The 12653-nt window shown below is 43.5% G+C and overlaps 1 protein-coding gene across 3 annotated transcripts in view; it reads right to left on the bottom strand.

Annotated features, from left to right (window-relative positions):
- kdm4b (lysine (K)-specific demethylase 4B) overlaps positions 1 to 12653 on the bottom strand; it is an 80752-nt gene that overhangs the window by 39551 nt on the left and 28548 nt on the right. For 2 of the 3 annotated variants that reach the window (XM_024004191.1, XM_024004190.1), the window contains exons 6-7: positions 9104 to 9153; positions 1040 to 1143 (exon numbers count right to left, since the gene is read on the bottom strand). In XM_024004191.1, coding sequence (XP_023859959.1) covers positions 1040 to 1143; positions 9104 to 9153 — 154 coding nt within the window. Of the gene's footprint in view, positions 1 to 1039; positions 1144 to 3419; positions 3882 to 9103; positions 9154 to 12653 lie in introns of those variants that run through there. The other variant, XM_024004192.2, reaches the window with a different exon arrangement.

The raw sequence follows: 12653 nt of genomic DNA on the forward strand, positions 1-12653 counted from the left end.
GGGGGGGCGGGGGCGGTCACGTGTATTGCGAAGCAGAGGATCACTGGTTCGAGCCCAGTGTGGGCCAGTCGGACAGCGGAAGAAGCTAAGCTGTCAGCAACACACTTGCGCAGGCCTACATGTGAACACGCTAACATGTGCGCGAACTTCTACGTCCTCCATCCATCCACTCCTCTGCTGCAATTTCCTTGTCGTTCGTCCCGTAGGTTGACAGGAGATCACCCACACACCGACACCAACTTCAGCATCCAGCCATCCTCATCTAATGTGCCATTAACCTCCACTTTGCTCAGCGATGGCAGGCTTTCATACACCCCGTTAATTTTTATCTGCGGTCGGTGCTAGAGTCAGCTAGTCATATGGTGTGTGTGTGTCCCAAATGGACCCCTGTTTTCTATATAGTGCACCACTTTTGACCCTAGCCCTATAGGCCCTGGTCAAAAGTAGTGCACTAAATAGGGTGCCAATTTGGGACACAGACATGCGCTGAACCAAGCTTCCATGTCCTCRTACAGGTTGAAGAAGTGCAATTGTGGTTCAGCAGAGGGTTCCACTCAGAGGGGTTATTACAAAAACGGCCTTTGGTGGTCGAGTGTCTCCTTTCTGAGAGCTGTTTGACAGGTTAAAAGTGGTTATGTGATGAAATTAGTTATATTGCATTACCGGAATATCCGTCAAATATAGATGGTCAAATTGAGAGGTGTTAGAGATGTGTTATTGGTTAAATGTCACACATGATTGTATGACATCAGTCAAATGGATGTGGTCACAGAATGTAACATCACTTCATATACTTCCTCAATTAACCCTGACGGACCATTCTGTTGCTTTCAAACCTTAGAGCCCAGGGGCTGTATGTATCAAGAGTCACAGAGTAGGATGTTGAGCTTAGATTAGGTCCCCCCCATGTCCATTCATTATAATCTAAAAGGCAACTGATCCTAGATCAGCACTCCTGTTGTGACATGCTTTATGAATTCGGGTACAGGCCTTTTCCAGACCCCAATTTCAAACCCCCCAACTGTGTCCTGCTACCTACCCTGTCGAAGGGGATGCTGTACTTCTTCAATATGGATGGGGAGATGAGAGTCATCTTGTGGCGGAGGAAGGCGTCACAGCCCTGGGAACTGCCTGGGAAGAAACCTGCAGGTAAAAAATAAATTAAAAAACGGCACATTACTAAATTGCATCCCATTTAGGGTTGAATGGTGGGAACCCGGTTACCGAGATTTACCGGGATCTACCACCCAAAACAACTCCCTTTTCCCAGGATAAATAACTGTGAGAAACTGGTAAATTATAATAAATGAGTTATATGAACAGCATGGCGTGAAATGGAACTGTTAAATTATATGCAACGTCTAGATATGGCTTCTCTACGGACAGACCATCTCAGTACGGAGCACAGTTCACAATGCATGTAGACCTATCAACTCATCATGGTAACTTGTTTTCATGTGACAGGTAGACCTGCATTTGCTATAGCATAGTCTATGCTACAGTAATATAAAGACTGAATGGGCGTCTAATTTACCCATCTCTACTTTGCTTTCGTGGGTCACATTTTCTTTTTGTAAAGATATCTTTTTTTTTCAATCGCAGCTGCAGATTTTTTAAAAACAGACTGTCAATCAAATATCGTTACTTTAAAAATCAGTGCAAGCGCGAGCACTCTCTCAACTCTATTCAAATTGCATCCAAAAATAGATAATCCTGTTTTTGATTGATACAGTGCATTCGGAAAGTATTCAGACCCCTTCCCTTTTCCACATTCTGTTATGTTACAGCCTTATTCTAAAATGTATTAAATAAACATTTTCCCTCATCAATCTACACACAAAAACCCTATAATGACAAAGCGAAACAGATACCTGAGAGCCTTTGCTATGAGACTCAAAATTGAGCTCAGGTGCATCCTGTTTCCATTGATCATCCTTGAGATGTTTCTACAACTTGATTGGAGTCCACTTGTGGGAAATTCTAATTTGTTTCGACATGATTTGGAAAGGCATACACCTGTATGGTCGAAGGAATTGTACGTAGAGCTCCGAGACAGGATTGTGTTGAGGCACAGATCTGGGGAAGGGTATCAAAACATTTCTCCAGCATTGAAGGTCCCCAAGAACACAGTGGCCTCCATCATTCTTAAATGGAAGAAGTTTGGAACCACCAAGACTTTTCCTAGAGCTGGCCACCTGGGCAAACTGAGCAATCAGGGGAGAAGGACCTTGGTCAGGGATGTGGCCAAGAACCCAATGGTCACTGACAGAGCTCCAGAGTTCCTTTGTGGCGATGGGAGAACCTTTCAGAAGGACAACAATCTCTGCAGCACTGCACCAATCAGGCCTTTATGGTAGTCAGTAAAAGGCACATGATAGCACCTAAAGGACTTTGACCATGAGAAACAAGATTCTCTGGTCTGATAAAACCAAGATTGAATTCTTTGGCCTGAATGCTAAACGTCACGTCTGGAGTAAACCTGGCACCATCCCTACGGTGAAGCATGGTGGTGGCAGCATCATGCTGTGGGGATATTTTTCAGCGGCAGGGACAGGAGACTAGTCAGGATTGAGGGAAAGATGAACGGAGCAAAATACAGAGAGATCCTTGATGAAAACCTGCTCCAGAGCATTCAAAACCTCAGACTGGGGCGAAGGTTCACCTTCCAACAGGACAATGACTGTAAGCACACAGCCAAGACAATGTAGGAGTGGCTTCAGGATAGGTCTCTGAATGTCCTGGAGTGGCCCAGCCTGAGCCCGGACTTGAACCCGATCAAACATCTCTGGAGAGCATAGCTGTGCAGTGACGCTCCCCATCCAACCTGACAGAGCTTGAGAGGATCTGCAGAGAAGAATGGGAGAAACTTCCCAAATACAGGTGTGCCAAGCTTGTAGCGTCATACCCAAGAAAACTCGAGGCTGTAATCGCTGCCAAAGGTGCATCAACAAAGTACAGAGTAAAGGGTCTGAATACTTATGTAAATGTGATATTTCATTTATTTATACATTTGCAAATATGTCTAAAAACCTGTTTCTGCTTCGTCATTATGGGGTATTGTGTGCAGATTGATGAGGACAAAAAAAAAAGATTTGAATTTGTATTTCTTAGGGATCTCCATAAGCTCCTGATAAAGCCGGAATTATTCCTGGGATCCAAACCTATTAAAGCAGTTACATTACATATAAAACAAAAGATAAAACAGTACATCATAACATTATTACACCACTACATATCTACAATACAAAATGTATAATAACACCATACAACAATATTACAAACCATGCGTATGCATGTGTCTGTACCATTGTGCGTCTTTTCACAGTCCCTGTTGTTCCATAAGGTGTATTTTTACCTGTTTAAAAAAGAAAATCTGATTCTACTGCATCAGTTACCTGATGTGGAATAGAGTTCCATGTAGCCATGGCTCTATGTAGTACTGTGCGCCTCCTATAGTCTGTTCTGGACTTTGAAGAGGCCTCTGGTGGCATGTCTTGTTGGGTATGCATGGGTGTCCGAGCTGTGTGCAAGTACTTTAAAACAGACAGCTCGGTATTCAGCTTGTCAACACCTCTTACAAAAACAAGTAGTGATGAAGTCAATCTCTCTTCCACTTTGAGCCATGAGAGATTGACATGCATGTCATTAATGTTAGCTCGCCGTGTACTTTTAAAGGGCCAGCCGTGCCGCCCTGTTCTGAGCCAAATGCAATTTTTCATAAGTCCCTCTTTGTGGCACCTGACCACACTACTGAACAGTAGTCTAGGTGCGACAAAACTAGGGCCTGTAGGACCTGCCTTGTTGATAGTGTTGTTAAGAAGGCAGAGCAGCGTTGCTTTGTCTGCAGGCTTGGGCTCATTGGGCTCACTGGGCTCACTGTCCTGTTGAAGACAGAGCAGCAGAATAAGGATGTAACGTAACAAAACGTGGAAAAAGTCAAAGGGTCTGAATACACACCGAATGCACTGTATGTATTGTATAACGGCACAATCATTTGTGCTTTTTTTGGGCTTGGGCTCATTAAATGTAGAGCTCATAAAAAGTATTTAATGTATGGATCAGGTGGCATCTGGCTTGAATTTGCGAGCAGAGCTCTAATCAAATCCAGAAATAGGCCTATTTATGTGCTTAGAATTCTTTTGAACGACACTTCCGGTTTTGGTGGGAAATACCGGGTTACCCAGGAGAAAAGTTATATATTCTCGGGATGGAACATTTGTAAAATACCGGGAAAATATTCAACCCTAAACCCATTGTCTGAATTTACCAGTTGTGGCATCCATATTGGATAGTATTCCTCTATGTGAAATTGGAACTGTGAAGTGTTATGTGAAATTGGAACAACATTTAAAATCAAGGCAGTGCAAGAGCGTAATCTTCCAAAATGGATTCATATAACATCTGACGGACCTTATATTCTGTTTCACATAGACTTCCTGCTTATGATGACCATATGACCCCACTCTAGTGAATAACCCACAGACAGCGCAGGACTTAGGCCTAAGCTCTCCACCCAAACGGAAGACATGCAGTGCCTTCAGAAAGTATTCATACCCCTGGATGTATTCCACATTCTGTTGTGTTACTGCATGAATTCAACATTTATTATATCAGTTTTTTTCCTCTAACCCAGCTACACACAATACCCCATAACGACAAAGTGAAAACATAATTTTAGAAAATGTTGGCAAATGTATTGAAAATGAAATACAGAAATATCTCATTTATGTAAGTATTCACACCCCTGAGTCAATACTTTGTAGAAGCACCTTTGGCGGCGATTACAGCTTTGAGTCGTCCTGGGTATGTCCGTATCAGCTTTGAGTCATCCTGGGTATGTCCGTATCAGCTTTGAGTCGTCCTGGGTATGTCCGTATCAGCTTTGAGTCGTTCTGGGTATGTCCGTATCAGCTTTGAGTTGTTCTGGGTATGTCCGTATCAGCTTTGAGTCGTCCTGGGTATGTCCGTATCAGCTTTGCACATCTGGTTTTGGGGATTTTCTCCCATTCACCGTTGCAGATTTTCTCAAGCTCTGTTAAATTAGATTTGGAGAGGCGGTGAACGGCACATATTTTCAATGTGATTCAAGTCTGGGCTTTGGCTGGGCCACTCAAGGTCTTTCACATTCTTGTTCCGAAGCCATTCCAACATTGCTTTGGCTGTACGCTTGGACTCATTGTCCTAAATCTTCGCCCCCCCAGTCTGAGGTCGTTTGCACACTGAAGCATGTACTCTTCAAGGATTTGTGTTAGACAGGTGATGAGCTGTGCCTGGATTTCTCCAGATATAGCGCTTTGCAGTCAGACCAAAGAGTTACATTTTTGTCTCATCAGACCACAGAATCTTTTACCTTACACTCTCAGTGTCTTTCACGTCCCTCTTCGCAAACTTCAGGCGTGCTGTCATGTGCCTTTCTCAGGAGTGGGTTCCGTCCAGTGGTGTAAAGTACTTAAGTATAAATACTTTAAAGTACTACTTAAGTAGTTTTTTGGGGTATCTGTACTTTACTATTTATATTTTTGTCAACTTTTACTTCACTACATTCCTAAAAGAAAATGATGTACTTTTTACTCCATACATTGTCCCTGACACCCAAAAGTACTCGTTACATTTTGACAGGAAAATGATCCAATTCACACACTTATCAAGATAACATCCCTGGTCCTCCCTACTGCCTCTGATCTAGCAGACTCAGTAAACACAAATGCTTCTTTTGTAAATTATGTCTGAGTGTTGGAGTGTGCCCCTGCCTATCCATCAATAAAAAAATAAAATTGTGGCGTCTGGTTTGCAGAATATAAGGAACTTTAAATTATTTATACTTTTAGGTTTGATACTTAAGTACATTTAACCCAAAATATTTTTTTACTTTCACTCAAGTAGTATTTTACTGGGTGACTTTCACTTAAGTCATTTTATATCAAGGTATCTTTACTTTTACTCAAGTATGACAATTGAGTAATTTTTCCACCACTGGTTCCGCCTGGCCACTCTCCCATAAAGCCCAGATTGGTGAAGTGCTTTATAGACTGTTGTCCTTATGGCAGATTCTCCCATCTGGGCCAAGGAACTCTGTAGTTCTGTCAGAGTGATCATTTGGTTCTTGGTCACCTCCCAGACCAAGGTCCTTCTTGCCCGGTTGCTCAGTTTGGTTGGAGGGCCAAGTCTAGGTAGAGTCTGGGTAGTTCCTTATTTTTTCCTTTTCCCTATGATGTTTTTTTGCAAACTAGAATATGTTTTATACCCGTCACCAGATATATGCCTCATCACAATCTCAGAGATCTACAGACAGTTACTTGGACTTCATGATATCGTTTCTGCTCTGACATACACTGTCAGCTGTGGGACATTATATAGACGTGTGTTTCTTTCTAAACCAGTCCAAACAATTGAATTGGCCCCAGGCGGACTCCAATGAAGTTGGAGTGACATCTCAAGGATGATCAAAGGAAATCGGATGCACCTGAGCTCAATTTGGAGTGTCATAGGAAAAGGGGTGCAAATACTTATGTAAATTAAATATTTCATTTTCAATAAATGTGCAAACATTTCTAAAAACATGTTTTCACTTTGTAATAATGACTTATTGTATGTAGATGGGTGAGAATAAAAATCTATAATCCATTTTGAAAAATAATCTGTAACATGTGGAATAAGTCAAGGGGTATGAATACTTCCTGAAGGCATTGGTGGTTGGAGGTAATCAGCGAAGAGCTCTCCTCTCGGTCAGACGCAGGATGTACAGGTCACAGTGCTCGGAGTCCAACGTGGTACACACCCAGAAAGCCTTTAATTATCATAATAGTTTTCTTTGGTCCCACAATCCCTCCCTCCGCGCCAGACCCCGGGTCAACGTCAGCAGGTCCCCGGGCCAGACTACACGGCAAGCCAAAGTGAAGAGTGAGAAAATTTAACCAGTGCCAAAATGTCACACTATGATATCGAATCAATTACGTGACAGTTTGTGTCAGCTGCGTCACAATACCGTTTTCTGACCGGGCCTTTATTTATTTATTTTCTGCGTCATACCATTTCATCTTTCTTTGTCTTTTCTCGATTGCTACGGCTTCTTTACGTCCCCCTTTTTACACTTCAGAAGGCGAGAGGTGGAAGTTGCCGAAATAAACTCATCCGATCTCATGTGAAAACCCTCCCTTCACTTCCGTCTTTCTTCCTCACTCCTCCTCAGATGACAATTCATTTCACGCCCATAGCCTCAAAGACCAGTCTCCTCTTCAAAAACAAATCAGTCCTTTCCTCTTGTATATCAATAGTTTCTTGAAGCCTTCAACTTACTAGACAAGGGAAAAATATGTTTCTCTCACACACACGTGCACGCACACACACACAGCTCTCCCGATGAGCAGTCTGTGCTGCGCCTCAAAGGATGGATAGACCGTCTGCCCAGTTAAACTTTAATATAACTGACAGTATAATCGAGGCCCATTTCATCCTTCATTTTCATTGCATTGTTTCAGAGCCTGTTTCGTCTCAAAGAGGCGTTTTCTCTGGCGGCTGCTGTGCGAGCTGATAAAAGGTGAATAATGTGCGGGCGAAGCCTGCGTATTAATCCCCATTACAATTCAGCCGGCAGTGTGGAACTCTCCCCGGGGCAATATTAACTAAGCTTCATTTTGTCCTTTGAGTTTGAGATGAAGTTCTCTCTCCTAAGTGATTTTTCTAAGCGATTTCAAATGYGGCTTTCTCCATTCTGATTGTTTTATACTGTTCAATCAAACTTCAACCAAAAATATKAATTTCTGCATTCCCTGCACTCATTTGAGATCATTTCCACACTGCCACAGAGCTGCACGATATGGGCAAAAAAAATCTAAGCTTTAAACTTGGGTGAATTGTTGGAATCATGGATGTAGAATGATTATTAATAGTATATGATAGTGGGCACTTTGAACACAGTGTTGTTTGACATGACAACGNCCCCCTGAAAAAAAAGAACCAGGCTGTGACTGAAATGACGTGATAAGAGAGAGAGATAGTGGTAGCAGGTGTGACCGAAATGACGTGATAAGAGAGAGAGATAGTGGTAGCAGGTGTGACTGGCTGAGTTATTTGTGTAACGTCAGGTATGTGTGATGATGTCTGTGTGATGCTTTGTACTAGTGGTCCTGTGTAACTGTTCATACAGCTACTCTGCATATGGAATGGACTACAACATATTAAAATAGATAAAAAAGCATCTCATAAGCGTGGGAAGTAAGCATATGCATGGCTGTGGTTGGCGTTGGCGTTACGACTATCTGCGTTGCTGTTACATTGGCGTTATGTACGGTTGCATACAACCAACAGTAGCGAAGAGCAAACCTGTTACAAAGTGAGTGATCTGAGGAGCCAAACAATGTGTAACCCTCTGCTCCACAAGCAAAGCATTCTAGACATTTACGACATACCTAACGAATACAACACAGCTTTGGTGTCACCCCCGTCCTCAAAAAATGAACGGTTTCGACTGCTTGAAACTTTTGGAAAGGAAGTTTTTCCTCCCGACTGTGCCATTCTGCTCGTAAAATGACTACCAACTTTAAACTTAGTCATGTAAAAAGTTTGAGACTGCTATTGGGTGAACTGTATCTACTTGAAAAGACATATTTTCTACTACTTCTGTATACACAAAATATATGTATTAAGACAATTATGATGATGGTCTTAAGTCCACAGTTATTGTCCATAATGGTGTGTTACACGACTATATGACTATTGTGCAAGCCCTACCGTCATTACGCCACGACGTTCTTACCCATTCACAACACAACGTGTTGTACAGTACTTGAAGCGCTATTAAATAAAGAAATTAACTGGCCGTTTTAAGCGTTATTCACAGCCACAACAAAAAGGGCATAGGAGTCTGTAGTGCATTTTCTTTCATGGGAAGAAGGAGCGAGAAATGTGAAGAGGAAGGCTACACTCTCTGCGTCGTCGGCCTTTTAAAGGCCTTTTCCATTGCATCGCGCTAGTTTTAACAGCAGTTGATGGAGAGGCCAGACAATTAACAGGCCACTCTATAGTCACTATCAGGTGGATATTTGTTTAACATGAATCAAGGCTGTCTGTCTCAGTGTGTATGCGTGCGCCAGGATAGTCTTACCTTGCGCCAGTCTCTCCAGCCTCTTGCCGTGCTCAGGTGGGATGGCGTACCTGAACGGAAGGAAAGAGGGAGAAGAGAGAAAATAAGGTGGGTGGCGGGGAGAAAAGAAGAGTGAATATGGCGCGAAATGAAGGGAACTCCATCTCCTCCTCTTTTTACAGTCTTTAGGAGAGGAAATGGACAATGCTATACCTCTTGTTCGCACACACAGACAGACAGTAGTTCACCTCCACTTTACACATCCAGATACACGTCTCTCTCCAAAGACATAAGTCTGCTATCACCAGTGAGAATACTCAAGCTTATTATGCTTAGTTCTCTTGTCAAAGTCCTCATTACACAATTGGCCTAGCGTCGTTCGGGTTAGGGAGGGTTTGGCCGGTAGGGATATCCTTGTCTCATCGCGCTCCAGCGACTCCTGTGGCGGGCCGGGCGCAGTGCGCGCTAACCAAGAGGGCCAGGTGCACGGTGTTTCCTCCGACACATTGGTGCGGCTGGCTTCCGGGTTGGAGGCGCGCTGTGTTAAGAAGCAGTGCGGCTTGGTTGGGTTGTGCTTCGGAGGACGCATGGCTTTCGACCTTCGTCTCTCCCGAGCCCGTACGGGAGATGTAGCGATGAGACAAGATAGTAATTACTAGCGATTGGATACCACGAAAATTGGGGAGAAAAGTGGGTAAAATTTATTTAAAAAAAATAAATCCTCATTACACACGCGCGAACACACACAAAAACACACTTAACTCGGCTAATACTCCAAACATTAAAAGGGAATTCATCAAAAAACATCTTGGAGAAATCAAATGACTGAGGACTTTGTAGTCATCTTTGTAGTGCTCCATTCCCCCCCTGTTCCAAATGAAATCATCAGAAAACAAGAGAAGAAGAGAGGCCAAAGCTCTCTCCATCCGCATTAGAGACTCAGAGCTTTCATTGCTCTTGTTATTAACATCATCATTATCACAATTATTTCCTCCAGTTTAGGGAAAGCAAAACTAGCGCCTCACCATCCCTCTGGCCAAAGCCCTGTTTATGTGATCGGAATAGAAAGACATCTACTGGAGTATATGGCGAGATGCAGCTGTGTTAGACTGCCACCTGGTGGGCAGATAGGGGAATACACCACCGTTAGGTAGAAGAGGGCCAACATGCAGACGTTTCAAATCAAATCAAATGCCATTTGTCACATGCCGCCGAATACAACAGGTGTGGACCTTACAGTGAAATGCTTACTTACAAGCCCTTAACCAACAATGCAGTTTTAAGAAAAAAAATCCCCCCAAAAGTATGAGATAAGAATAACAAATAATTAAAAGAGCAGCAGTGAATAACAATAGCGGGGCTATATACAGGGGGTACCGGTACAGTCAATGTGTGGGGGGCACCGGTGTTTTTTGAAATTGAGGTAATTATGTACATGTAGGTAGAGTTATTAAAGTGGCTATGCATTGATAATAACAGAGAGTAGCAGCAGCGTGGGGAGGGGGGAGGGCAATGCAAATAGTCTGGGTAGCCATTTGATTAGCTGTTCAGGAGTCTTATGGCTTGGGGGTAGAAGCTGTTTAGAAGCCTCTTGGACCTAGACTTGGTGTTCCGGTAGCAGAGAGAACAGTCTATGACTAGGGAGGTTGTTGTCCTTGCACCACACGGTCAGGTCTCTGACCTCCTCCCTATAGGCTATCTCATCATTGTTGGTAATCAGGCCTACCACTGTTGTGTCATCAACAAAGTCAATGATGGTGTTGGAATCATGCCTGGCCGTGCAGTCATGTGTGAACAGGGAGTACAGGAGAGAACTGAGCACGCACCCCTGAGGGGCCCCAGTGTTGAGGATCAGCGTGGCGGATGTGTTGTTACCTACCATTACCACCTGGGGGCGGCCCGTCAGGAAATCCAGGATCCAGTTGCAGACGGAGGTGTTTAGTCCCAGGGTCATTAGCTTAGTGATGAGCTTTGAGGGCACTAGGGTGTTGAACGCTGAGCTGTAGTCAATGAATAGCATTCTCACATAGGTGTTCCTTTTGTCCAGGTGGGAAAGGGCAGTGTGGAGTGCAATAGAGATTGCATCATCTGTGGATCTGTTGGTGCACTATGCAAATTGGAGTGAGCCTAGGGTTTCTGGGATAATGGTGTTGATGTCAATATTACAATGCTAATAAGTCGTGTGTGTGTGTGTGTGTGTGTGTGTCTCTTCACGGGAATCAAAAGAAAACCTTGCTGGCACCCCCTGGGGATTCTCACATTCTCTAACTAACACACGCCTTTGTCAGGTGTGTGTGTGTGTGTGTATTGTGCGAGTGTGTGTGCACAGATGAGCCCTTCCTTCAAACAATCATCAGGCAATCATCACATCTACCTCTATTACATCCTCCCTGGACCACTGTTGTCATGGCAGCGGCACGTCTCCTTGCCAGCGCCAGACCGAAATAAACAAACAAAGAACACAGAGTAAATGAAAGGTCTGTGAACTTTTCCCTTTCTCTTCAGCAGTGAGATGAGATTGTTTTTACTGCTGCTGCTGCTACTACTACTACTGTTGAGAGGAGTCAGGAGCTGCGTGGGGGAATATTTGACAGTTTGAGGAAAAGCTTGTAGGTAAGTGTTCGACTGGTCTGTGTGTGTGTGTGGGGGGGGGGGGGTCTAAGTCTTGGGAGTGTGTGGGGGGGATCAAGTGACGTGCGAGTGCTCTAGTGAGATCGCGGCAAAGTTGATTATTACGGTTATTCGAATATCTGAACAGATGTTAGCATTCGAACATATGCGAGTTTTCATTTGTGCACCGCAAAAAAATGATAGGCCTATTTTAACCCTGAAAATGCGTTTCTAAAATGACATAAAAATATCCATGTGACATTGTTACATACAAGGATATACCGTGACATTTCAAAATATTAATTTAATAAAAACAAACTTTTTTAGTGTAGTAGCCTCCAAGTGTGTAGCTTGTTGTTCATGTTGGCCAACCAAAGCAGCAAAGAGGCTCAATGTGTAGTAAGTGGAGTGAGAGTTCACTAATGGGATGCAAGATGGAATAAAATTACAGAATTAAAAAGGAGTAGGCTACAATGAGCAACCAACAGGTAGGCTGTTGTTTTATCTGAATGGGGGTAGAAAGCGCATCATGTGGCCTCAATAATTACCCTAGGTAGCTATACCCTAGCAGGCTATCTGCTCTAGGTTACTCCAGTCAAGACAGGCACCGTTATATGGGATGATAAATAACATTGTGGCTGCTACAAGTTAGCAAGTCTTGGCTGTAGCCTAGTTGCCTTGGGTACTGCAGCTCTCTCTTCACCTCGTCTTGCTCGCTCCCATCTCACCAGCCCCACAGCAGCTGCAGCAATAGAGCGCCAGCCTCTCGCTCAGCAGTGCTCAGGTTAAAATCCACATGTATTTCGACTATCTGGATATCTGACAAAAATTCATCATACTATTCGAATAGTGAAATTATTTCAAATCCCTAGTGGGAACATGTAGGCCTACAACATCCATATGTAATGTAATGAACACACACATTTAGTTAAAAATCACAGACACATTCTGCCACTACATG

The sequence above is a fragment of the Salvelinus sp. IW2-2015 genome, linkage group LG16 (genome assembly GCF_002910315.2).
Source record: "Salvelinus sp. IW2-2015 linkage group LG16, ASM291031v2, whole genome shotgun sequence".
NCBI classification, from domain to species: domain Eukaryota; kingdom Metazoa; phylum Chordata; class Actinopteri; order Salmoniformes; family Salmonidae; genus Salvelinus; species Salvelinus sp. IW2-2015.